General features: G+C 42.6%; 10 protein-coding genes across 10 annotated transcripts, besides 16 other annotated features; 6 read left to right on the plus strand and 4 right to left on the minus strand.

Moving 5' to 3' along the window:
• Nucleotides 1-1,181: 1,181 nt before the first annotated feature.
• FPSE_08364 (uncharacterized protein) lies at nt 1,182-2,106 on the plus strand (the record flags this gene model as incomplete). Its single annotated transcript, XM_009261482.1, has 3 exons — nt 1,182-1,190; nt 1,239-1,366; nt 1,431-2,106. The coding sequence occupies 3 exons, from the start codon at nt 1,182-1,184 to the stop codon at nt 2,104-2,106; spliced, it is 813 nt and encodes a 270-aa protein (XP_009259757.1).
• Nucleotides 2,107-2,672: 566 nt separating this feature from the next.
• Nucleotides 2,673-3,007, minus strand: FPSE_08363 (uncharacterized protein; the record flags this gene model as incomplete). The annotated part of the gene is made up of 2 exons (XM_009261481.1): nt 2,673-2,843; nt 2,894-3,007. 2 exons carry the CDS (start codon nt 3,005-3,007, stop codon nt 2,673-2,675), a joined length of 285 nt encoding a protein of 94 aa, XP_009259756.1.
• Nucleotides 3,008-3,453: 446 nt separating this feature from the next.
• FPSE_08362 (uncharacterized protein) lies at nt 3,454-4,791 on the minus strand (the record flags this gene model as incomplete). Its single annotated transcript, XM_009261480.1, has 1 exon — nt 3,454-4,791. The coding sequence occupies one exon, from the start codon at nt 4,789-4,791 to the stop codon at nt 3,454-3,456; it is 1,338 nt and encodes a 445-aa protein (XP_009259755.1).
• An 859-nt stretch (nt 4,792-5,650) lies between these two features.
• On the plus strand, nt 5,651-6,841 carry FPSE_08361 (uncharacterized protein; the record flags this gene model as incomplete). Its single annotated transcript, XM_009261479.1, has 3 exons — nt 5,651-6,026; nt 6,082-6,196; nt 6,247-6,841. The coding sequence occupies 3 exons, from the start codon at nt 5,651-5,653 to the stop codon at nt 6,839-6,841; spliced, it is 1,086 nt and encodes a 361-aa protein (XP_009259754.1).
• A 1,254-nt stretch (nt 6,842-8,095) lies between these two features.
• On the minus strand, nt 8,096-9,871 carry FPSE_08360 (uncharacterized protein; the record flags this gene model as incomplete). Its single annotated transcript, XM_009261478.1, has 1 exon — nt 8,096-9,871. One exon carries the CDS (start codon nt 9,869-9,871, stop codon nt 8,096-8,098), a length of 1,776 nt encoding a protein of 591 aa, XP_009259753.1.
• A 1,226-nt stretch (nt 9,872-11,097) lies between these two features.
• FPSE_08359 (uncharacterized protein) lies at nt 11,098-12,029 on the plus strand (the record flags this gene model as incomplete). The annotated part of the gene is made up of 3 exons (XM_009261477.1): nt 11,098-11,602; nt 11,664-11,782; nt 11,973-12,029. 3 exons carry the CDS (start codon nt 11,098-11,100, stop codon nt 12,027-12,029), a joined length of 681 nt encoding a protein of 226 aa, XP_009259752.1.
• A 2,001-nt stretch (nt 12,030-14,030) lies between these two features.
• FPSE_08358 (uncharacterized protein) lies at nt 14,031-14,505 on the minus strand (the record flags this gene model as incomplete). Its single annotated transcript, XM_009261476.1, has 2 exons — nt 14,031-14,089; nt 14,142-14,505. 2 exons carry the CDS (start codon nt 14,503-14,505, stop codon nt 14,031-14,033), a joined length of 423 nt encoding a protein of 140 aa, XP_009259751.1.
• Nucleotides 14,506-16,019: 1,514 nt separating this feature from the next.
• On the plus strand, nt 16,020-18,655 carry FPSE_08357 (uncharacterized protein; the record flags this gene model as incomplete). The annotated part of the gene is made up of 6 exons (XM_009261475.1): nt 16,020-17,201; nt 17,372-17,769; nt 18,143-18,164; nt 18,233-18,405; nt 18,536-18,581; nt 18,632-18,655. 6 exons carry the CDS (start codon nt 16,020-16,022, stop codon nt 18,653-18,655), a joined length of 1,845 nt encoding a protein of 614 aa, XP_009259750.1.
• A 749-nt stretch (nt 18,656-19,404) lies between these two features.
• Nucleotides 19,405-20,602, plus strand: FPSE_08356 (uncharacterized protein; the record flags this gene model as incomplete). Its single annotated transcript, XM_009261474.1, has 7 exons — nt 19,405-19,516; nt 19,760-19,787; nt 19,840-19,945; nt 20,014-20,093; nt 20,157-20,214; nt 20,450-20,525; nt 20,583-20,602. The coding sequence occupies 7 exons, from the start codon at nt 19,405-19,407 to the stop codon at nt 20,600-20,602; spliced, it is 480 nt and encodes a 159-aa protein (XP_009259749.1).
• A 446-nt stretch (nt 20,603-21,048) lies between these two features.
• Nucleotides 21,049-21,250: a mobile genetic element.
• Nucleotides 21,251-21,318: 68 nt separating this feature from the next.
• FPSE_08355 (uncharacterized protein) lies at nt 21,319-22,594 on the plus strand (the record flags this gene model as incomplete). The annotated part of the gene is made up of 5 exons (XM_009261473.1): nt 21,319-21,437; nt 21,581-21,674; nt 21,883-21,899; nt 22,464-22,473; nt 22,589-22,594. 5 exons carry the CDS (start codon nt 21,319-21,321, stop codon nt 22,592-22,594), a joined length of 246 nt encoding a protein of 81 aa, XP_009259748.1.
• Nucleotides 22,303-22,347: a repeat region.
• Nucleotides 22,310-22,389: a repeat region.
• Nucleotides 22,422-22,463: a repeat region.
• Nucleotides 22,475-22,646: a repeat region.
• A 14-nt stretch (nt 22,647-22,660) lies between these two features.
• Nucleotides 22,661-22,709: a repeat region.
• Nucleotides 22,673-22,721: a repeat region.
• A 55-nt stretch (nt 22,722-22,776) lies between these two features.
• Nucleotides 22,777-22,803: a repeat region.
• A 31-nt stretch (nt 22,804-22,834) lies between these two features.
• Nucleotides 22,835-22,913: a repeat region.
• Nucleotides 22,914-22,999: 86 nt separating this feature from the next.
• Nucleotides 23,000-23,055: a repeat region.
• Nucleotides 23,056-23,085: 30 nt separating this feature from the next.
• Nucleotides 23,086-23,130: a repeat region.
• A 149-nt stretch (nt 23,131-23,279) lies between these two features.
• Nucleotides 23,280-23,381: a repeat region.
• Nucleotides 23,382-23,465: 84 nt separating this feature from the next.
• Nucleotides 23,466-23,542: a repeat region.
• Nucleotides 23,543-23,563: 21 nt separating this feature from the next.
• Nucleotides 23,564-23,742: a microsatellite.
• Nucleotides 23,743-23,886: 144 nt separating this feature from the next.
• Nucleotides 23,887-23,935: a repeat region.
• A 241-nt stretch (nt 23,936-24,176) lies between these two features.
• Nucleotides 24,177-24,239: a repeat region.
• Between the last annotated feature and the right edge of the window lie 36 nt (nt 24,240-24,275).

Consider the following 24,275-nt stretch of genomic DNA (forward strand, 5'->3'; position numbering starts at 1 on the left):
AGACAGCACCATATGAACCCCGAATTTTCTATGGTAACTCCAAATGATATGTAAGGATGGCACAAGCTTCCTTAGGAACTGCAACTAGATATCCTAGAGTTCGCGCTTACACCTCTAATCGAATTTCCCAGCCCTTTAAATATTCAAACTGATTAGTTAAGATCCCTCTTCAGTCGCAGAGTACAGGTACAGAAACCTAAGAGTTTAGCAAGGAACCTACTTCTGGTTAATAAGCAGTTTTACAATAATATTCAGCATATTATCAAATATATACTAAATATATACTACCTCGACGTCATAGTTATCGAGAATTATAGGGTTTAGTTTACCTAGTACCTGCCGAAACTACCTATATCCATCTATATCGATAAAGTGACCGTCACCTTTCGCATCTTTAACCCCCCGGATAATTTATATGATCATTATAGGTATTCTTCAAATTTCACGTGCAGTTTGGCAGATCCAACATCGGTACTTCACGCACGCTTCCTGCGTATTCTATACGCTGGGCCCCGGCTCGTATCCGAGCACAACTATGAACACTTTGTTATTAAGAAGATCGATATGAATGTCCTTTCTGGACCTTCATCCCGGCGCATTGAAGACCAAGGTTCCAAGTTCACCACGGTACTATTCGACTATATCTCAAGCTCGAACAGGAGCTGTTGCAACTTCATCGCCAGAAGATACAATCATCTTGTTGAAGGTATTGTTCTTCGACTGAACAGCGTTGAATCCCAAAGACTGGACGTTGATAAGATAATACTCGACATGCAATCCAGCAGAAGACGCATCTTCGGGACGAGTAAATCGCACAGCCAAGTTCTAGAGGAACGAGAAGAGATGAAGCAGCGCTTTGAGAAGCAGTGTCACCGAGCTCAAATCCAGAAGGAAAAAGTTGTATAATTCGAATATTCCGACTTTCCAACCAACTGTTGGACATTTAGCCTTGCTACTGTATTTGACTTTACGGATAATAGCTGTGGGTTATGAGATATGGTTTCTATTACATCAGTCTACGGTATATTTAGGGCAAGAGAACTAGCATCACGACCGATTGTACAGGCATAGTCACAATAGGTAGTTGCTCTGAATGAACAAAATTGAACCTCAAAGCTTAACGTATGAAGATCATTGCCTATCCGGGATAGGACTTAACGACTCAGAGTCATTTACAAAGCATGCGCGGGGTAAGTGAAGCATCAAAATAAAATAAAACATCCTTCAACCAACTCTAGAGAATACTGTTGCACTGCCAAGATATTACTGTTAGGCTCATATCTGACTATGGGACGCCAGAAATCCTACAGACTGGTGCCATCGGGTCTTGCTATCATTATCGGAGCCGGTCCCACAAGCGGCTGAGGTATCGCCCGTGTTCTTGCACGAGCAGACGGTGGTAACCTCGCCGTAGCTCTTGTAACTCGCAGCGCCCATAAGCTCAACCAACTTCGCGACTCTCTTCGCCAAGAGACAAACGGCCTTCTTCATGCCTTCCCAACTCAATTTCATGACCTCTACAAGACATTCCAGAAAATCCGCAACCACCACGACTTCAAAGGTCTGAAACTCAAGCTTGCGATATGCCACATAAAAAACGACGGCATAGTACCAGATGATGAAATGACAGCTGAGACTCTTGGAGAAGGCATATGGGCATGCAAGACAGAACCTGAAGCCTTTGCGGAAGAAGCTTTGGAGCTCATCTATGAGCAAAATGGTGGCAAGACACTGTTGGCCGATACCGACGGCGTGAAGAAAGGAACAATTATCTTCACCAGTACTCTAGGCGTTTTGCGAAGAAATTCAGATTATATGGCGAATAGAATGACTAGCATCACGTCTGCGTTAGCAACCCGGGGTTTCGCCAAGAAACATAGCAAATACGGCGTGCACTGCATCCATGCGGTTTCAGTTGGCCGTATCGTGGATGGGGACACTGAGGAGACTAGGACTGGAAAGCACATGAGGGCTGAAGATGTTGGACATATGTATTTGTGGTTGTCACAGCAGCCCGGTTCGCTTTGGGTCCATCAGTTGGAATTACGACCAGCTCAAGGGCCATTTTTAAAATTCAAGGATAGTTGGATACATGGGTTGTTTTGAGACCCTGGTAGTAGAATCTCCGATAGTTTTCAATGTGTGAACTGAGCTTGTCTTTGCTATATAGATCAGTACATCTCCAGTCCACCACTAGCAGATAAAGCCTGCCCGGTAATCCAACGACTCTCTTCTGAAGCCAACCAAGCAACAATTTGAGAAATATCATCCACCTCTCCCAGTCTATTGCCTGCCGGAGTCTGCTTCTTCTGCATGTCCACAATCTCTTTTGGGATGTTATCCAACAGATCACTCTGCACAGGCCCTGGATTTACCGCGTTAACTGTGTGTTCCTCTACACCAAGCTCAGCAGCCCATGATCGTGTCAGTCCTTCAAGTGCAGCTTTCGAAGCACAGTAAAGAGACAAGTTCTTGAAACCGCATCGTGCACCCACAGACGAAATGTTGATTATGCGCCCGCCGCCCGAGGAGGGGAGGTAGGGCTTCACAGCTTGTAGTAGCAAGAGAGGGGCGCGGACATTTAGGTAGAAAATAGAGTCAAAATCAGAAATTGTAAGATCTGTGTGTGGTTTGACAATTTCCATGCCGGCATTGTTGATGAGGATGTCAACTTAGTTGCCAAAGGTGGCGACGGCTTGGCGGACTATCTCATCAGGGGCAGATTCTTCCTTGAGATCTGCTTTGACACCTATGCATTGTGATGGTGGATCAAGAGATGCGATCTTTTCTGATAGTTCGCTGACGAGCTTTTCGCTGCTTGGAGACGTATATGTTGCAACGATCTGTCATCAATTAGTGATGTCCGATCTAAATAAATACCTAGGTTGCTCACCTTTGCGCCCCTTCTTGCAAGTTCAAACGCGAAACCTGCACCAAGGCCACGAGATGCGCCTGTGATGATGGCAACCTTGCCCTTGAGCGTCGGAAAGTTGCGTTGAGAGTCCATTATCATCTATACGTAACGGTGTCAAGATGGAGTTGTATTCACGGAAAGTTTGACGTGCAAAGTAATGCTTATATAGAACAATTTGTATATGCTACTCGTTCTCTGTTTCTGTCACCTCAACTCCGATGGCAACGGCGATTTGACGTATGTGGGTTTCGGCGATAACCTCTAGTAATACCGTCGCCTGATATTATTGGCTAATTTTCTAAGCCATGTTTTCGGCGATAACGCAAAGATCATCTCCCTGTTATGCCGTCATTGCCTCTGCAGATCTTGCTTACGAACATGGCACGCAGCAAAGTAATGATGGACAATGGTTGACACTATGAACAGACTTTTAAACGAAATCGTTATTATGCTTAAAGACTGCGCTCGCTGTGATCCACCACTTCAGATGTCGGAAGTGGCAGCTTATAAACCCTCAATCTACGCGATAAGATGTTCAACTATAGCTTTGACAGAGGTAAAACTTGAAGATCATCTCGACTCAAATCCCGAACACTCTTCTTGCCAGCATTGGCCAGCATATTATCCATATCCGCGAGCAAGCACTTCAACACATGCTCTACACCCTGCTGTCCACCAGCAGCAAGCCCATACGCATAAGGTCGACCGATAGAAACCGCCTTCGCTCCAAGGGCCAGTGCTTTGAGAATGTCTGATCCTGTCCTAACGCCGCTGTCAAAGATGATTGTCAGATTGGAACTCTTGACCTTTTCGTCAGCGGCAATGTCGGCCAGAGCATCGAGTGACGCTACGGCACCATCGAGTTGACGACCGCCATGGTTGGACACAATGATACCATCCATGCCGTGTTCAATGGCCAAATGAGCATCTTCGACCGTCTGGATTCCCTTCAGAACAATCGGGCCATCCCACAATTCCTTCAGGATCTTGAGATATGCCCACTCACGGTATGTACCCGAGTTGATCACGTCAATCCAAGCTTTCGACTTGGCCATCGTCCTTGCGTTAGCAAGAACGCGCGCAGCACCGTAGACGGTGCCAGGTCGTCTCATGATTGACCACAGCTCAGCCAATTTCTCTCCCACACCTCGTGAATCATTCTTTTGCATCTCATCAAACAGTTGATTGAAGACAGGGTCCGTAAAGCCGACTTGGCAGCCTTGACCCCAAACAAAAGGCAGGTAAGAGGTGTCGAGGTCTGTTGGTCTCCATCCCAGACTGAACGTGTCGAGAGTGACAACGAGGACTTTGTAGCCGGACGCTTTCGCGCGGGCGAGGAGACTAGCTGTGACTTCCTCGTACTGAGGCTTGGGCCAGTAAAGTTGGAACCATCGGTCACCATCTGCGTTGGCATTGGCGACCTGCTCTATTGACCTCGTAGCAGCAGTTGACAGAATCATCGGCACACCAACATTGTGACACGCTCTCGCAGTAGCTTCTTCTGCATCGGGATGCAGGATACTCTGCACTCCAATCGGTGACACAAGTAAAGGGCTTTTGTATTCTGTTCCAAATAACTCAACGCCTACGTCGCGCCTTGTGACATCAACGAGAAAGCGTGGCCTCAGTCGATACCGATTAAAGGCATCAGTATTGGCTTTGGCTGTAGCAGCACTGCTGGCTGAGCCGTAAACATAGCCGAAATTGGCAGCGGGGACTTTCTCCCTGGCCAGTGATTCCCATTGTGCGGGGTTTGTTGAGAAGAGAGGAGGACGGAAGGACTGGTAGATGTCGCGTTGGAAGTTGGAGAAACTGGTGGGATCTGGGAGGGAGAAGGGTTGGCTCAGTCTTTGTGGGTCGACTTCATTACGCGTCATTTTGGGTACTGATAAGAAGTTCCGTTATTTGATGCTTGTTATTGTGTTGTTGTTCAAGACTGACTGACCTTCTCGGGGTGCACAGCATGAACATGTCTGGTCTGCTATCTGTGTCTCCTCACGTGAAGTAAGCCGAGGCTGTAGATCTCCCCGCTAAAACTACCGTATATTTTTACGAAATTCGGAAGAGTCGCTCTAACTCCTCACCTAATGCAACCTATGCAGGCTCTCTCCAGGTTTATCAAGTTTTGAAAAGAGGAGAAGGCCTCTATTACCGCATTGCATCCAAGCGAGTTAATGTTATCTGAACATGCATGCTATAGTAGCATTTTGGTCGCCAACTGCAGACTCAACTGTAAATACTACGCCACTGAGCTTCGCAAGATAATACGGCAGTTATCATTTGAAGAAATCTGACGAATTCATAAGAAATTTCATGGTGTGTTCATTCTACACTACATCAAACCAAAGCGATTGTTGCTATACAGCACAGAGCTCCATGGTACAATGCAGCTCGGGTCTATATAGCATGATCCTCGTTCACATCAGGTTGGTTGACGGGTAGATTGCTACAAATCTTATGCATGATAAAGCGCCACTGCAATGACGTGATAGCGGGATTGTCGGATCGGAGTTTCCGGTTCATGACCATCCGATAATGCACTTGAACCTCGTGCATGAAACCTGTTATTCAATCATCGACTGGATCAGTCTACTGGTAATCAGCAACTCAACGTCCCAGCACGGAGCATCCGCCTCTCACCCATCACATTATAAAATACCTATAACCACTCAATAACAAACAGACCCCGTTTCCTCTATTCATCATCTCCATACGACAGTCCCTGGATATATCAGTATGGCTGAGACATCTCATTTCGACGTGCCATCTGGCGTCACTGCCAGAGTGAGCATCATTGACTCTTCTTTGCGTGTATCCAAGATGCCTCTACAACACCTTATGAAGCCCGCTATGGCAGGCTTGGAATTCATGCCCCCCGCCACAACCTGGTCATTCTTGATAGAAGGCTCATCGGGAAATAAGGCAATCTTTGACCTGGGAGTTCCTAAAAACCCCTTAGAGAACTTCTCCCCAGTGTGTTGCAAGACAATAACTGAGGGAAACTTGGACCTTGATGTTCCGAAGAATGTGGCAGATATCCTTAGAGACAATCAGCTGCAGCCATCGGATATTAACAGCGTTATTTGGAGGCATGTATACACTCGAACATTCAGTAACCTAGCTTATTAACAGTTGGGTTAGTCACCACCATTTTGACCACATTGGAGACCTCACAACATTCCCGGGGTCTACAGAGCTCGTCGTTGGCCAAGGTTTCAAGGAAGCCTTCTGTCCTGGATACCCTACTAATCCTGATTCTCCCATTAGGGAAGTCGATTACGAGTGAGTATTGCCATGCTGTGACTTGTGGCTGCAGACTGATATTTCCATAGAGGAAGAACCTTTCGAGAAATCGACTTTGATAAGAAACCTCTCAGTATCGGACCTTTCCGAGGGTTTGACTTCTTTGATGACGGCTCTTTTTACCTCCTTGACACACCTGGCCATACCATTGGACACGTAGCTGGCCTTGCGCGTACAACCACTGGCCCGGACACTTTCATATTCATGGGCGGCGACATCTGCCACCATGGTGGCGAGATCCGTCCATCACCATACCTGCCAATCCCACGACACCTACCCCAACACTTGTCCCTATCTGACTCATTTCGACTCCTCATGTCACGTTGTCCAGCGACCATATTAGACGATGTGAACGTCAGGCGTGGTCGCAACGCTGGAGAGACGTTCTTCGATCCAAATATAGGATTTGACAAGGAGCAGGCATTAAAGACTATCAAGGAGACGCAGAAGGCTGATGCGCAAGACAACGTCTTTTTTATTTTTGCACATGATATGTCAATCATGGGCGTCGTTGATGAGTTTCCAAATACTGCGAATGATTGGAAGGCGAAAGGATGGAGGGAGAAGACTCGTTGGAGGTTTCTGAATGATTTCGAAGAAGCCGTCAAGGAGCAGGCGAAGTAGACCAAGATGTTATGCCCATTCACCAAGCCAGTGTAACACCATTGAGATAAGTCCCAATGATAGCAATGACATATTAAAACCTGTAATGTTCTCATATCGTAGGAGATTATCGCAACGTCCGTCACGCTCGACTGTATGAGATCTCCAAGTGAGGCCATCGTCATCCAAGAATCCGGCCGCGTGGCCTAATGGCTAAGGCGCTAGATTTCGGTTCCCATTACCCCTAATCTCTAGAGATTCCAGGTGAATCCTGGCGTGGTCGATCTTTTTGACTCTCTGCTTGACGTCTTTAGATCCGAACTATTCTTTTTGTTCATGACGACTGGTTGATACTCTGCATCACATTCCACTGTCTGTGAGTGCTTTACTTGCTATCTAGGAGCCAGAGATTTAATAGGTTATGACCTCCCTGAGATTCTTCATACCTGGGTAATCGAAAGAACAGACAAATATGATATTGATGTTATTGATGTCCTATATGACTGAGCTATAGAAGAAACTTGCTAACAAGTCCCATGATAGTCTGGTAGTCCATCAATTGCCCACTGGCGAGCCTGTGCCTGCATGAGCAGTAAACTCCGCCTATCAAACCCCATTGGTTGTAACAGTACCGTTCGTTGTGGGATTTACTTCACCATTAACGGGTGTTGATGGAGGTGCCGGGTTGGTAACGGTAGGCGTATTACCAGAGGTACCGTTTGTGACTCTATTTGTCAAGGTATCGGTGGTACCGTTCGTAGTAGTATTATAATTAGTGTTGTTTGAACTCATAATGTCTAAATTTGTAGTGTAGCCTGTTGTTGAAAGTGAATTAAAAGTGATGTTTTTATAGAGGTGTTGGTTCAAGAAAAAGGTAGTCCTGGTGGTGAGCTGGGATACATATATACATGCGGACATGTTGTGAATGAGCGAGTGTCTCACTGTCGGTGTGATTAAATACAGACAAACTGATGCATCACGACGAATACGACTGTGTGTGAACAAGTACGTCTTTGTCTGTACGACATTACTATGTACATGGAATGACATTGATTATGTGCAGTTATAAAGTAATCACCAGTGATCAACATCATCTCGGAGTTGATTTCCAGCCCCACTCCAATCAGTAAGGAGTACCTCATGAGAGATGCACTGTTGACATGATCAAGTTGATGAATCTGCTTTCCAATCAGGGTCATAATACATCTGACGTCCAATTACGACTAAAGTGCCCCAAGGGTTACCCTCGGTGATGGTGTTGCAGAGATGATCGCCTCAGGTCGCAGCAGAAGGACGGGGCGGCCTTTCTGTCGTTACTAGTGTTGAAGATGGTTCTTGAGTAGTGGGAGACTCGGTAGGGGCAGACGTAATAGAGAGTTGAAGTGTTGTGGGAGGCTGTGTCGTGACCTCAATCCCATCCCTACAGGGACAGTCCATACAGGAAAGGTCGTGCCAGTAGTAGATCCCCAATTCTGTAGAGTCCCGATTGGGATCATCGGCCATGATAAAGTCGTCGTCATGAACAGCATGACTTGAAAATCGGCAAGATCGGTTTTCAGGAATATGAGCTGCAGATCGACAGCCGGGTGAAAGAGAACACCAGGCAACACACCACATTTGGCTCAACGCCATGGGGTAGTCTCTTGGTTTCTCGACGGCATATCCAACACCATCGGCGCCTGGCCACCGGCCTCGGTACTGACAGGTGATGAGACTGCCCCCGCGCGAAGCCTCATTCCAGGTACAGCCGTCGTTCAAGGATTTGGGGCACGTAGATGCAGGAGGAAGTTTCACAGCAGGACCAGATGGCGATGTGGGTTGGCTGGATTTCGTTGTTGTCTTGGTAACAACAGGTTCAACTTCAGTCTCGTCACCGTCATTACAGGGACAGTTGAAGCATGATAGGTCATGCCAGTAGTAAACACCTTCAGTGTCAACATTGACGTCAGGGCCGGGTACGAAATTCGAATCTTGAACGGCAAACTCAGAGAAGCGACAAGACCGATCAACCGGATTGTAGGCTGCAGACCTGCAACCGGGAGAAAGTGAGCACCATCCTACACACCACAACTGACTCAAAGGCTCGGGGTAGTTGTCTGGACGAGGCACAAGTCGACCTTGTCCACCAGGACCAGGCCAAGATCCGCGGCTTTCGCAACCAGACGATGATCCCTTCCACCAACAGCCTCCGTTGAGGGCCTTGGAGCAGAAGGGAGACTCAGCCGCAGTTGTGGTAGTTCCTGCTGTAGGTCCTGATTCGGTTGTTGTAGGCTCAATGGATGATGTTGGCCCAGCGGATGCAGTAGTTTGGGGATCTTCTACAAGCGGAGGATTGTCACCACTGCCATTGTTACCAAAGTCGACGACAAACTGATCGATGGTATCGGGCGTAACTTTGTTGGAGACAAAAACAGAGTCCAAGAGAATAGTAGCACTGCCGCCCTGACACTCCATTTGAATGTTGAGAGCAGCACTACTTCCTTCCGCACCAGCAGTCTTGAGAACTTCCGTCCAAGCATCGGATACATCACTGCTAGAGATAGAGTCCTCTGTAAGAAGAGAATTTCCAAACTTAGCAGACAACTGACAATCCGTGACGCCCTGTGATATAACGACTCGGTAGTAAAAGCGAATAGTGTAAGTCGTGCCGATCTCTAGGTCACTCATGGTTTGCGACATGCTGACGCCAGATCCGACAGCTCGTCTCTCCAACTTCGTATTTGTCGCACTCATGGCACATGCGCCTTGCTCGGTGCTTCCCGGCTCCTCGCGGCCTTGACCTCCAACAATCTTCGCATCGTTAATGACATCCCAGTCGGGGACGTTAAGAGGGTCGCTTGGATCGACCTCAGCCATATTGCCATTGACAGCTATGTTACGGACTTTCGGGAGTGCAGCATTATCGGTGGGTGTCGTTATGCTAGTCGACTCGGTGATTGAAGAAGCAAGGGTGGGAATAGTGCTACTGGACCGAGGCTTACAGGCGCTGCCCGCGACCCTGTAAGCTGTTCCCGACAGAGCGAGAGCTGCGAATGCTATGGCGGAATGCATCGTGAACGAGTGTAACGATGGGATTCGAACAAAGACATCGGTTGCAACATGGCGGATGTGCCAGTATATAAAGGGACTTCACCTATCTCAACTTCAAAGTGGCCGTCTTGCTGGGATATCAGGTATGGAAAAGCTTTGTAGCTTGTTTAAAAACCCCAGGCATCAGCTGAGAACTAGCAATTGTTCCTCTTGGAGCAAATTTCGCTGTCTTTTTTAGGACCTCGGTGGAGCCACAGAGCGTTCCGGAACTAGATAGTTCATCGCGCTATTGAGCCAAGACTCGATAAACCCTGAAGACCCCTGAAGCTAGCTGGCCTTATTCCGCCATTTCCGTTAAGAAGCAGACGAAGGCGTAAGGAATATTCTGGTCAAGGCCTATACTAACTCCAGTCACAAAGACATGTTAAGATGAAATTCTCAAAAAGAAAGAAGAACGGAATAGACATCCTCGCAATTCTGTAATTCTACTGTAGGCTGCTGTGCTGAAGTAAGCCACTGCAAGAACTTGCAAGCACCATAGCTACTACAGCACTGCTAGGCATGCATGTCTATTATAACCAAGGACACCAGACAAGGGCCCAACAGCACCCATATCAAACCCACCAGTCATCGGACGTTGACGATAAATATTACTGCATTGACGTTAGCGAGGAAGTGTTACAAAATATGAGGGTCTCCAAATGCGTAGACTGGCGATTGAATGCCTGTGAATGATGTCAAGGACATGACATGAGCGAAATTCTTCAAGAACAATTCTATTTCAAGGAAACGGGTTAAATCCGAGATATGAAACTTCATGCTTGACGTCTAATCATCCTGGGGGTGTCTAGCTGAGCCTCTCGGAAGCGCTACAAGGTGAAATATTTCGGTGTTCCCGTCTCAGCCGCATGAAAGGTTTAGACAGCGATGCGTTATCCAGCTCTTGAGGCTCAAAACCACTAATAAGATCATGCCACATCCAGCCGAGGCTATCACGCCAAGGACGAACTTTCGTTGATGATGTGATAGCGAATCATAGTAAATTGTCCTCGTTGCCTTGAATTATATTTATATCAAAGTTTTCTCAATAACTATATACTTTCCCAGCAAGAGTGTACATTCGCCGAGTAGTTGCCTAGCATAGAACTCTATCATGTGGGTGATTGTTAAAGAAGATTCTGCTGAACCGTATACACAGAAGCAAATTCTTCGTCCTGCAACCCTCAATCAACCACCCGACCAACATTATGACCATGAGTGAAGCCGACCACCCAAGCGCGTCACCTGAACAGGATGATCCACCGAACCAGTGTCCAGATGCGGAAAGCTCTCCAGATCGAACTCCGGAAACTGGCTCTGTCTCCACTGGGGACACCCCAAAGACTCCTTTATCTCATAATTTCGAGGAGAAAGAAAAACACGAGAACGAGGATGACAGCGATAAGAAGGACAACAGTGAGAAGGACGAAGAAAACGAATTGAAATGGACAGAGGACGATTCTCTTCTATTGGAAGAGGAAGACTTCGAATCAATTGCCGATAAGTCGCCCTCACAGATTGAATGGTTTCGACGAAAGCGAGAAGAGAACCAGCAAAACGAACCCCTAGATCGTGTCATGTGCATGATCGGCCACGAAGAAGTCAAGGCTTATTTCCTATCTATCATGGATAAAGTAAAACTTTTGAAGCGCTGGAATAAGAACTTGAATGATTGGAGCTTTGACCTTGTACTCAAGGGTGTCTACGGACCAGGTATATCTGCGACTCTTTAAACAAACTCGTGGACTATTCTGTAAGATCTAACAGAAGACAGGAAGAAATAGAATCGCGCAGCTCTATGCAGAGTTTCTACACAGCGTCGGTGTCGTTCACAGCCTTCAATTCGCCATCAACGAAGGGTATTCCCCATCAAGCCAGGACTCCATGGCCACAGTGAGATTTACGAACCCGATGTCTTGAGCAGTGTTGACTATATAGGTTGTCCTTTTTTCCAATGCTGATCGTATTGATCATGTGTCAGACATAGAAGAGATCATGAGAGTCGCAAAGAAGCCTGAATTTCGGACCTGTCTTTAATTGAGATCTCAGCTGTGATTGTAAAATCTTGTGCTAACTACTTCAGGTATATATGCTTGCAGTACTCTACATCTTCAATCAGCCTTACGCTAAGCCAGCATAGAATGAGGAAGAATAATTAGATATCCTCCCCAAACTAGAGTATATAGTTATAGGAGCAAGAAACATTTTATAAATATCTAAATAATAACGGAGTCTTAGATAGTCGGGTTTGGAGTTTGGATAGTAGATGGTGTCCTCCTCCTCCGCGTCCATGCCAACTTCGTTATCTTGCAACAGTTGATCAGTCACGTGCGACAAAATGTCCAAAGTAGCTTCATTAACATGTGCTTTCGTATACTCAAATCTTAATGCAGTGTGGCTGATCTAGATAGCGCCAGCTGGGTCCAAGCGACACAGTCGTACTGTAACGACCACAGGGCAAAGTGATGGTGTTGCCAGAGCTGACACCACACTGGCATGACCACGATTCCTTCGACTAGGTATAGTTGTACGCAAGTTGTGTTTCGTCGAACCACTCCGTCATTGCATGTGCTAGTGTATCTTGTCACTTTTAGGTTAGCACTGGCGCGAAACTCAAATCGAATTTAGTTCATGTGTCAGAACAGCCGTGGGTAAACAGACATAAGCCTGGGCAATACTGTCCCATTAAACGTTGGTCCACACATTCTATCTGATGTTATGATAAGATGAATGTGGCGTAAAAGGAAAAAGCCAAATTTTATCACTTTGACGCGACCTAGATACGGCTCCGGATTGTACTCCCCGAGCCTACCATATGGAACAGCGCTGATTGACACCTCCCGACTTGGCACGGCGGTTTATGACCTTCTTTAGCGTCAATCACCTTTGCCGAGACAGTGACACTCCTCGATAAGCCACGGTGACCGTTGATTTAGAGAACGAGCTTAAAGATCGTATGATTTGTAGCAGTGATCAATCTCCTTACAAACTGAAATACCTCATGGTACTCCTCTCATCCATTAAAGGATTTACACGACATCCTGTGAGATCAGATTAAACAATTTACGAGACCAAAGACTTTATCTTTTACCTAACACATAATCAAACTATCATTCTAAAATGTTCAGACATCAATAAAGACCAATTCTTAGCGCTGCTATTATTATTAGCGCATCTAAAGCAGCTACTAAGCGCAAAGTTTAGAAGTAAGGAATCTTAGCTACTAAGCGTAATTAAGAGATATAAAGAGAGGTTAAGCTCTAAAAATACTAAGATAAATAATAAGAACTATACGTATAGTATGCTATCGATAAAGTAATAAAGAAGGCTAGACTATAGGAGCAATCTGCTTAATAGAATACTACTATAATGCCATTTTAACTACAGCAGCAGTATAATACCGCTTATCCAGTAATATAACCTTAGCCTTAAGATATAGGACTTTATAAATCTACTAGGCAGTTAATATAGGAATATTAGCTAGCACTAGAATACTCACTAGTACCTCAGTTTATTAACGAGAGACCTTAAAAGTCTCCAGTGCCACGCCAAACTCCAGATTCGAGGGTTTAATACTATACTCAGTGCGGCCAGACTTGCCAAGAAGCAGATAGATTTTGTCGCCAGTGCGGTATGAAGCAACCATATCGGGAGGGCACGGTTTGACGAGAGAGTTTTACTGGGTCTCAATTTGTTTCTTCATTGTCATGTACGACGTAATCCGCAGTTCTGGCAACGTTTCAGTCTTTTATTTCGTAGTAATGAAATGATGTTTGGTGTTTCATGAATACCCTCAAGATTGCGATTGCATCACCATAGAAAACTGAGATATCATATATTCGTTGCGTGCTACCTATTTGCGGACTTTGCTAAACTTGAAATTGCATAGCGGTAAAATCATTGGTCTTTACGGAACAGAATAGCTAAATCCATCGTTTCGAATCTTTGACCTCGTTACCGTGTAAGTCAAGGAGCTTGATGAATGTGACTACTTATGTCCATAGCAGTTGTGACGAACGAGGTTTAAGAGTTTAGAAAATATTTTCCTATGATAATTTATTCAGGTACCTGAATTGCATGAAAAAGTTGCTAAATCTGATAGCTGTTGACAGTATAACCGTGTTCCAGACCCTCGGTTCACTCAATGTATGGCACCAAACACACCATCATCCAACTTTGCATCCGTGTCTTTGACGGGTTCTGCAGTGATTGTTAGAGTGAGGGGAATTACTGAATATGGTATCCAACTCACCAAGTACAAACACAGCAACAGCTTGATTTCCCCGCCCACCGAAAACCTTAATATTGAAAAGATCTTGTGGGCAAGACCAGTCATATTTGTTTGGCCCAACATGGGGTATACTCCACGAGATGGTCACCTTGTTGTTCATCTCCACACCAACCACTCGGTAAGAAACAGATCCGTTGATGGCACCGTACATGCGGCTAGACTTGCATCGCAGCATGCCACTTTCGCCTGCTCGTATCTCTTGTGGCGGCCGGGCTTCGGAAGTTTCCATCCAGTCGCCATGATCTAGACTTGGGGATTCAGGCTCGATGTTCAGCTCCTCGTTCGTGTGATTCAGAAAAACGACTATGAGTTCCCTTGCGGCCATTTTGTTGATACGTGATGATGGATAGATAGACTTTACTCTGACAGTTTGATAGTGGATGATAGGACAGTAAAAACTAAGATGGTGGAAAAAGCTAACAGCATCATGGGAAGGCAGTCTGGGCCTATTTAAAGACCGGAACTTATAGCAAACCCACACATGAATCACCCATAGTGTCCTGGCGAGTACAGCTGACTATTTTCTAGCTGTAGCCGTGTCAGCCTGATAATAGTCGAAAGACATGCAACGTCAATGCCTTCACGCCATTTTACAACATCACAAGTGCACAGGATGAAGATCGATTTAAATTACACCCGCATGTGTAGTAAATATTTACGATTGTTAGAATATGTTCTGATGATTGTGATTGTTGTTGTTTCAGTCGCCCTTCTGTCACTAGCTGCAAAAGGTCACCACTTCAGCTGTGGTCTGCAACGCTAATGCATATGACTAATGCCTGATATGAATAGCTTCGCACCATAATCAGGTACAAATGAGAAGAATGGCGGGGAAGCTAACATGCGCATCGGCTATTGCTGTAAACCTAATTGCCAGGTCTTATTTCCAGACTAACCACACACGCTTATCTGGTATGTCACAGTGGAGGCGTCAAACACAGAAACGGCCATGGAGCCACGGGGAATTCTACAACGACAACACGGCCCAAAGCCAGTTGTGTGAGGGTGTGCGTATGACAGCGGAAGTAAGACATGGCGTGATGATTGATAAAGATCCTTAGGATGGTAAAACAGGGCTGTCGGTACCAATTCACGTATCCCCCTACACCACTGTAATGATTCATCATGTGGCTCGAGCAACCTCTGCTTTCGTGGAGGGGGTTATCATACATGACTAAATTAAACTTTGGAACGTGTACTTTTTTCCCGTCTCGGATGATCCTTGTGATTCAGGTCCCAAAATCAGGTCCCTGTCCATCTGAACTGGTAGTGGGAACTACTAAGTTAGGTATGCAGCTCGCTTAGCAAAAGTGGCAACACCATGGGCCACAATCTCGACTCCAAAGTCCAGACCTGAAGGGATATAGATCAAGAAAACATGCTTGGTCAAGCAATTGGTCACGTCGTAACATAAAGCCTGTTTTCGAAATCACTGGGGTCCATACAGTCTCAAGAGATATGACTTCAATCTTTATGATCCTGTGGTCAAGATATCTGATACCATGCCGGATCGAGAACGTTACGCGGCACAAGACATATGATAGTTAAGCGATATGAACAGGAACTAGTCTAGACTGGAACTGGTCGTATCGAATGTAAATCTTGCGGTTGTCTCAAGTGACCAACGTATATACATACACGGTACAAGGCAGGAGACATCTTGAATCCTCTGGCCACGTAGAACAATCAATATTGGAAGGAATTAAAAAGCAGAGCAACTTGATATTGTGACTGATTAACATTTCTCTACATAATGTATCCACATCTTTATTGATTAACATACTCTGTTAAAATAATATCGTGTTTATTATGTCTACTAATTAATATCTATTGCCCTTCATGTCTACTCTTGTCGGTAGTGGTGCAAGCTGCTCTATTCATCTTGTGGAACCCAGCATCTTCCTTCCGGGCTCTGGCTGCTGGTGCCATGACCGCCCCCAAGGCCAGGATGGCATCACTCTGCTGCGAGGAACGCTTCGCCTGATCCTGATCAAGAGAACCAAAATCAAATCAATACAGATCAAGTTGCTAGGACATACATGTATCGAGTGGGAGGGACAAGCTGGACCGGATTTCCGTGAAGAGAGTGATGTACAAAAGCAAACATCAATCCTTTTCGACGCTACCAAAAATCAAGATCAAGACGATTATGGTTTCCAGTGCAGATACTGGATCCAGAATGTACCAAATCCTAATGCCGTCTTTTCTCCCGTGAATCAAACAAAGATCTTGGCAACGGCAGAGCCGTTTCCTCCCCAGGATATAGACAACAAAGGGCAATTTGCATTTAACTGCTCCGAGATACGGCGCCCGAGTACGGATTCCACGATATCTTTTACAGATGAAACAGAGAGTCATAAGATTTTCTATCCAGGAGTTTACGAGTATGACTTTGTGTTTCCGATCACACATCAACAGCTGGAGACAACTCAGGTTCCTCATGCAGCTGTAAAATGGATGCTACTTGCGACAACAGCTCGCCCTGGTTTATTTCATAACAATGTTCGTGCAAAGAAAGAAGTTACATTTGTCAGGAGCCCTGATCCACTATCTCTCGAAATGGTACAACAAATACCTTTCCATCGCCATTCCCACGATTGGTTACAGTACGACATCGTCGTTTCTGGGAGGAGCTTCCCTATCGGCAGTCAGATCAGCATTGCTATGAAGTTGGGTCCACTGGACAACACCACGCTATACGGTTTCGACTTTCTGATAAATGAGTCGATAGAATACTGGTTCAGGGAAAACAAGATCAATAGGAAAGGCCTCACTCGTTCCGTCCTCCTTCTGAATAGTACAGCTGGAAGGGCAATTATTCCGTCCTGGACATCCGCAGGCCAAGTATCTGTTCACGAGGCTGAAGCCAAATCCGGACCAATACATGACGACGGAGACACAGCTCCGAGACATGACAGTGTCAAATCATCTGGGACCGCAGCCTCGACTAGCACCGTTACCAAGACAGTAGAGGATGACTTGGACAATTCAGATGAGTGTTCAATGACCCTGATGGACATGGTAGAGATCGAAGCCGTTGCACAAGTCCCCACATGTACAATCATGTCGAGGAGAGAAGATTTGAGACTACATCCAAAATGTACATGGAAGAATATCGTGGTCAAACACAGTCTTAGGGCGAGTATAAGCACATCCCTTCCTCATAGCGTCGTACTGACGATGACCGATAGATCGTTCTTCATGTCACCCAACCTGATCTCAGTGATCCATCGGGAAGGAGGCGTATCTATCGGGATACTGCCATCAGCTTACCCATCACTATCCTAAACTGTCGATCGAATCAGGCCAACATGACTCTTCCATCCTACTCGCATGACCCCTTCCAACCCGTCAGCTACCCCAAGGTCTGTGGGTGTCCTGATGCTCTGCCTTTACCCAGCGAAAAGCCACCTCGCCGTTTTGTTAAAGCGATGGTTGCGCGCCACCTTGTCGATGACAAGTCTAGACCACCCGATGGACTGAGTATCGTGGACAACACCACGAATCCATCCATCCCTATCCTCAACGAGAGTTCCCCTCCTCGTTACAGTGACATAGTGGATGACTCTACTATCGGGTTGCGCGTACAGTAAATCATGGTTGTAAGGCGTACTTTTGATGTCAATACTGAGTCTTTCAAAATTTGTCAATTAGAGTAAACTTCAGCTCGCAATGAATTTTTCTTCGCAATGAACATGGTGGCTACATGTCTTGACGTTATGGCCGATCTGTATTTAACTTGCTTGTACCAACCTTGCAATAATACAACTTTTACCATGTAGATATTTGTTCATGCTTGACAACATCCAAATAACTCGGACTAAATCATCACATATCAAACTTTTTGGCAGCGCAGATGGACGAAACTCAAGGCATAAGTTCATCGAACGCAGATGAAGCACACTTTGGAACAGGGGTTGGATATATCATAGCAGGTCTCGTTGCAGTCTGGTTTGTCTCAGTTGCCCTGGTGGCACTTGTCTCGTAAGTTCTCCGGTGCCATATCGACACATTCTCTTTACTGATAATCGGCAAGCTATTTTAAATGTCAGAGAAAACATACTAGTACGAGAAGTGGCGCTGGGAGGTGGCAGGTCGCGCCGGGTGGCATAGTGACTTTGCAAACCTTCAATTCTACAAGTCCAGCTGAGAAATACGAATTCCCCGCATCATCCAAGTCAAATCCGGATCTAGAGTCACATGCATTGGGCTCTTTAGAACTTTGGTATGTTGTTGGCTATTCTTTATGGTACGCTTCACGATCTGAATCTGTGTCTAGTGCCATCTGTCTTGAAGTCTTTGAGAATTCGGATACTGTCCGTCGATTGAACTGTGAGCATGTCTACCATCAAAAGTGTATCGACCGCTGGTTCCAAGGCCGACATTTCACGTGTCCCTTGTGTAAGTCGAGCGTTTTACGATCAGGAAACGGTACTGCTTGATGTCACTAGAGAACCAATGGGAGATCCATGTGATTCGTTAGTCACTTCAGCACCAGGTCAGAATAAAGTTCAACTTAATCTATCACGCCATGGTTGCACTATCGGAAGATCCCGACCAACGCTATGTGAGGCGTTCATGTCAAATTCCTGTTCCCAGGTACATATAACTTGCATGTGTCTCTGTGCATTAGTTTAAGCCTGAAATAGCTAGTGAATAGGGAGGACGTTAACAACTTAAAATGATATTCTGCACACCACACCCACCGCCATGTCCAAGAAAATGTGATTAACGCGCTGGCACATACCAGGGCAACATGGCAATTGGCTCTACCGTAATATTGTCTCGTTTCACATGTCTATGAGTGGCAGTAACGGTATGATTATTACTCAAATCTAGACCTCTCCGTTCCAATGCCATGACTTTGCGTGGTTTCGGTGGCGCTCTTCAGCACATCAAACGACCAATCTAGATTCCCACCAAGATCAAGCTGATATGCAGTGGTATGATCGGGCAAAGAATCTGGTTGCGCATTAGAGGGTCTCACGGTTTGATGCCACATAACCGTGACTTATAACATCTCAATCACAACAGCTGGATGAGTTTACAGGATTGCATCATGATGACTTGCATTAAAGTATTTAGGTGCAGAAGTGTGCGGCTGAACGATGAGGATGTCTCATTTAAACGCGAAACACTTCCGTCTCTAAATGTCATATAACCACCGCAGAATCTATCAACCAAATTACAATCATACAATCGAACGTCTCTAATCTATTTCAATATGGCTGAATCTGGAGTCGCGCATAAATTCATTTCCGTCATCCTCCGCCTTTCGGAGCTTGCCTCTGCTATAATTGTTCTGGGCATTCTCTCTCGCCTCACTTATCTCATCGGTATTATAGGCGATAGTATAGATAGAAGGATCATTTATATTATTATTATCGCATACCTAGGCATTATATACTCTATTATATTCTATGCGCTATTTAAGAGCTTATTCTTAAGCTTCCCCTTTAACTTTATAATATTTATGATATAGCTTATAGCATATTGCTTACTTTAGACAGTATCATACACCCTCGACTAAACTTCAACGAATACTCTTTACTAATCATGCATAATTTAACGATTCACAGAAGACAGGCACATACACTTGCACTACATGTTAGTACTATAACTATTAGGGTTACTATTGGGGTCGCTACTGGACTGATAGGCCTACTAGAACTGTCGCTATTAACAGCGCGGGTTATGCCTCTTGGAGAACGGTGCTCTCCTTTTCGTTCATCGCATGGTTCCTCCATCTTTTGAGTGGAATCCTTGTGAGTCATTTCTTCCCTTTTGCCCTTGTATCATATAGAAGTAGAAGCGCTGACACCGTATATCTCAGGGTGTCTATGTTTTCCACACTTATATTAAGCTGGATGAGACCAAACGCGACATTCAGCAGCACGCGGAAAAGCTCGTCAAGTAAGTATTATACCTTACATTCTAAGAAGGTGGATCGATAGGCTGATACTCTACGCTACCAAGGCCTGACCCTCGAGCACGTGGCTACGACCGAAGCCTTGAAAACCAGACTGGCGAGACAGTCAGTGTTTAATTTACCACAACGGTTGTCAAGTAATATGAAGAACGAATACCCATTGTTCCAGAGGGGCTAGGGCTGGGAGATGCGTATAGTGGCTTTGGAGTTATACAATCCTTGGAGTGAGGTGTGGTTCAATGCGGGGAAGGGGGACGGATTGTTGGAGGATTCTTAATAGTGTGTCAACTCTAATTCATTGTGATATACGAACAATGTGAACCAACTTAAACCCAAGTAGCATGACACAATGAAAGTCACAGTCTTGACCGAAGAACGTATTACGACACCACTATGTCCTCTTCCCTTTGGGCGAGGTTTGCTTATGGTGGCTTAGCTACAGGCCAGTCAGAAAACTGACATTGTAACAATAGCACCAATCACCGAGTGGTGAAACCTCATCAGTGGCAGATCGACTCCCGCCTTGTATCTTGCAAAAAATGAGGGGTTCCGTCTGTGAACGGAAGTGGCATGGTGAATCTAGACTGTTCGCTCTCAGAATCATCATGATAGAGTTGGGCTTGGATCGAAACAAGCTTTGGCTTATGTTGCAGTACGTACCCTATACACATGATCTGACATGCCGGCCTGATACGATACTATCTCAACTGCGTATTATTTGCTGGCTTATTCAGGACGGTTGGTGTACTGCAGCTAGATCTCGCGATGTGAATACATGGTAAGATTGTTACGACCTAACAAGTCGTCACGCCCACTAAGTGGATACCTCCACTTTTCCCACCAATAAGTAGCTACCTACCCTATAGAAGTCGAATACATGCCATTCGACTGATATAATAAATAAAGTCAAACCGACTCCATTCAATATGCATACCATTAAGTATATATATACTCTCTTAGCATTAGATAGAACTTAGCTTACTAGCTATTAATAAGATATCTTTACCTAAATACGCCTTACCTGCTCTATTTACTATTAAGAAATGTAATACTTTGCTACTGCTTAGTCTATACACTTTATATCTCTATAAATATAAACCAGTACAGACTAGTTTACCTATTTAGGAACCTAACTGTCATAAAGATAATATGAGGCTTGCGACTTTCCCCATTACTTGCACTATTCTACCTCATTTATAGCATAGCTCCATGGCTTCTTACGACGAAGAGAGCCATAACCAGCTTTCAGATGGCAATCACACTGGAGTTGTCAACGAGACTGAGTATTTCAAAAAGACAGATTTTGAAAATTCTTCCAATCAAAAGGGGTAAGTGATTCCGAATAGGTCTTGAGATTTGTCGCTATGGTAAAATTGCATGTTGTATCTGACACATAGTCCCCCTAGACACTGGTGGTTTCTGTCGACGGGATTCCCTATGATTGCTGGTACTTTGGGCCCCGTCGCATCAGCTTTCAGTATATGTTCAATGTCAGAACCGTGGAGGCAACAGACCAGTCCCGAAATAGACATAGAAAACGCCCCATCTATTGCAAATCCCCCATGGTACGCTCAGTTATACTCTAATCGGCTTTGACACTCGGAATTGACAGTTAATCCAGATTGTTAATCATCGAAACTGTTCAGCTTCTTGTTAGCCTCATCTTGAACCTATTCCTTCTTCTCAGTATAACAAAAAGGATTAGGTTCAATATCGCTTTACCTATCACCATACTTGGATAGTACTAAAACCAACTTGTTATTTAAACCTTAGCTAACAGAAGACAATAGGTATGTCTCTTTAATTTGTCGCGTTATTGTAATAGCAGTTGTAGCTAATTATCTTAGAGATTCTAATATATATAATAGAGATTTCATATAGTTATACTCATTTTACTATAGCATATAGGTAGCTATTCTATATTTCGTTAACGCTACTCTTTTAGCTATTACCTATTAGAGTATATATATAGGTTACTACTATAAAACTGCATTAATAACTATAAGTTAATAGATACTAATACTATAGAGTATTATATTACTCTTTTATCTATTACTTAATGCCTATATATTCTTTAAAGTTAAATCCTAAGAGTATCTTAATACTATATATTAGGCTTTTATTATACTCTTTACTATAGGTTTTAAGGATTATTATCTTAAAATAACTTTAAAAAGAGAACTATTAATACTCTTTATACTTATTAATATTATATTTTTTAATTTAGTTATTAATTTAGTAAAAAGCTATTATAACTTAATAAGTTATTATACTTATTAAGTAAATACCCTTACTTTTCTATAATAGTTAGGTTTTTAAATAAGTAAACTAATTTATATTAATTTATATTTATAGAGTTATAAGGTATATAATTAAATAGTAATAAAGTATTATATTCTTTAATAATAAATAAAGTAAATAAAATATATTTAAATAAAGATATTTTATTAATAGCTAATAAGCTAAATATATTAATTAGTATTAAATAAATATAATATAGTTAATAAGCAAGTAGACTAAATAAGTAAGTAAATTAAAATTCTTAACCTTCTTTATTATCTAGATAATAAAATTCTTATAATCTATTTAATTAATTAAAACTACTTATTATACTCTTCCCTAAATACCTCTAGAGCCTCTTAATAGGTTCTTATATTATATCTAGTCTTATTATATATATTATAATATTAAATACCTAGTCTAATTAATCTTCCTTAACTATTACTTTTTAATAATTTAGCTATTACTTATATATTAATATCTATTTAATTAATTACTTATAATACTTTTTATATTATTATTATCTCTCCTTTCTATAGTTTTATCCTTTTTACCTTTTAGTATTAACTTAATATACTATTTACCTCTTTAAGATTTTAAACTTAATCTCTTAATAAAATAACCTTATATATAACTATTAATATTACTTTAATATTTAATTAAATAGCCTTAATTATTAACTTTAAAGAGCTACTCTTATATATAATAATTTATTTAGTTAAGTATTTAAATTAAAATTAAGCCTCTCTTACTATCTTTAGGGTCTTTAAAACCTATAGGCTAGATAGTTAGCTTATCTCCTTAGGAGGTATTAGAGTCTATAGCTATATATTAAGCTTTAAGATAATAGTTTCTAGGTTAAGAGGATAAAGCTTAGCTCCTCTAAAAGCTTTTTAAATATTATTTTCTATAAAAATAACTTAAAAAGTAATATAAAAAGCTAAAAAGAACTTAATCTTAAAAATATAAATTATAAAATATCTAATTAAATACTCTATTTCTTAACTATAAGTATTCTTTAATATTAAAAAATACCTAATATTAAAAGGCTAAAGTAAATAGGATATATAAATAGGTATATAAAGTATAATAATCTTATAATCTTAATAGTATCTTTTAAAGTTAATAAAGTAATAACTTTTATAATTATTAAGGATTAAAAGATAATAAAGACTAATTAATTACTTAACTATTAATTAATTAAAGTATTTTAGCTACTTAAGACTTAGCTTATTATTTATCTATTTATTTTAGCTTATTATAATAACTTAATTACTAAAGAGGTTACTTTTTTAATATTAATTTATAAAATAATATTAGCTTAAACTAATAATAAATAGTAAGATTAATTAACCTTTAGTATTTATTATTAGAATTATAATAATCTATTTATAGTTTCCTAGCTATATTAATTTTAGCCTTTTTTACCTTTTTAAGCCTATAATAACTATCCTAGACTATATTAGGCCTATTATAAAGCTAATCTTATTAAAGTTCTAAATATTACCTAATTAAATATTATACTTTATAATTATATTCTTAATAAGCTAAAACTAGCTATAAATAATAGTAAGATTTTTATATTTAGCTTTTTAATAGTTATATCTCTAAAAGATATATATCTTTAGCTTTAGTTATTACTTAATAAAGTTATAAGCTTATTACTTACTAATAGGTAATATATTATAGTTAATAAGTAGAGAATTAGCTATTTCTTCTATAAAATACTATTACAAAGGAAATCCTTATAAATTTAGGTTAATAATAAATTAAACTATTATCTGCTCTTTTAAATTAAATAGTTTTTATAACTTTTAAATAATATTATATTATAATTAAATGCTATTATAGCAGTAATATAAGGTGCTATAAGGGACTTAATATAT

Source organism: Fusarium pseudograminearum, chromosome 2 (genome assembly GCF_000303195.2).
Source record: "Fusarium pseudograminearum CS3096 chromosome 2, whole genome shotgun sequence".
NCBI classification, from domain to species: Eukaryota; Fungi; Ascomycota; class Sordariomycetes; order Hypocreales; family Nectriaceae; genus Fusarium; species Fusarium pseudograminearum.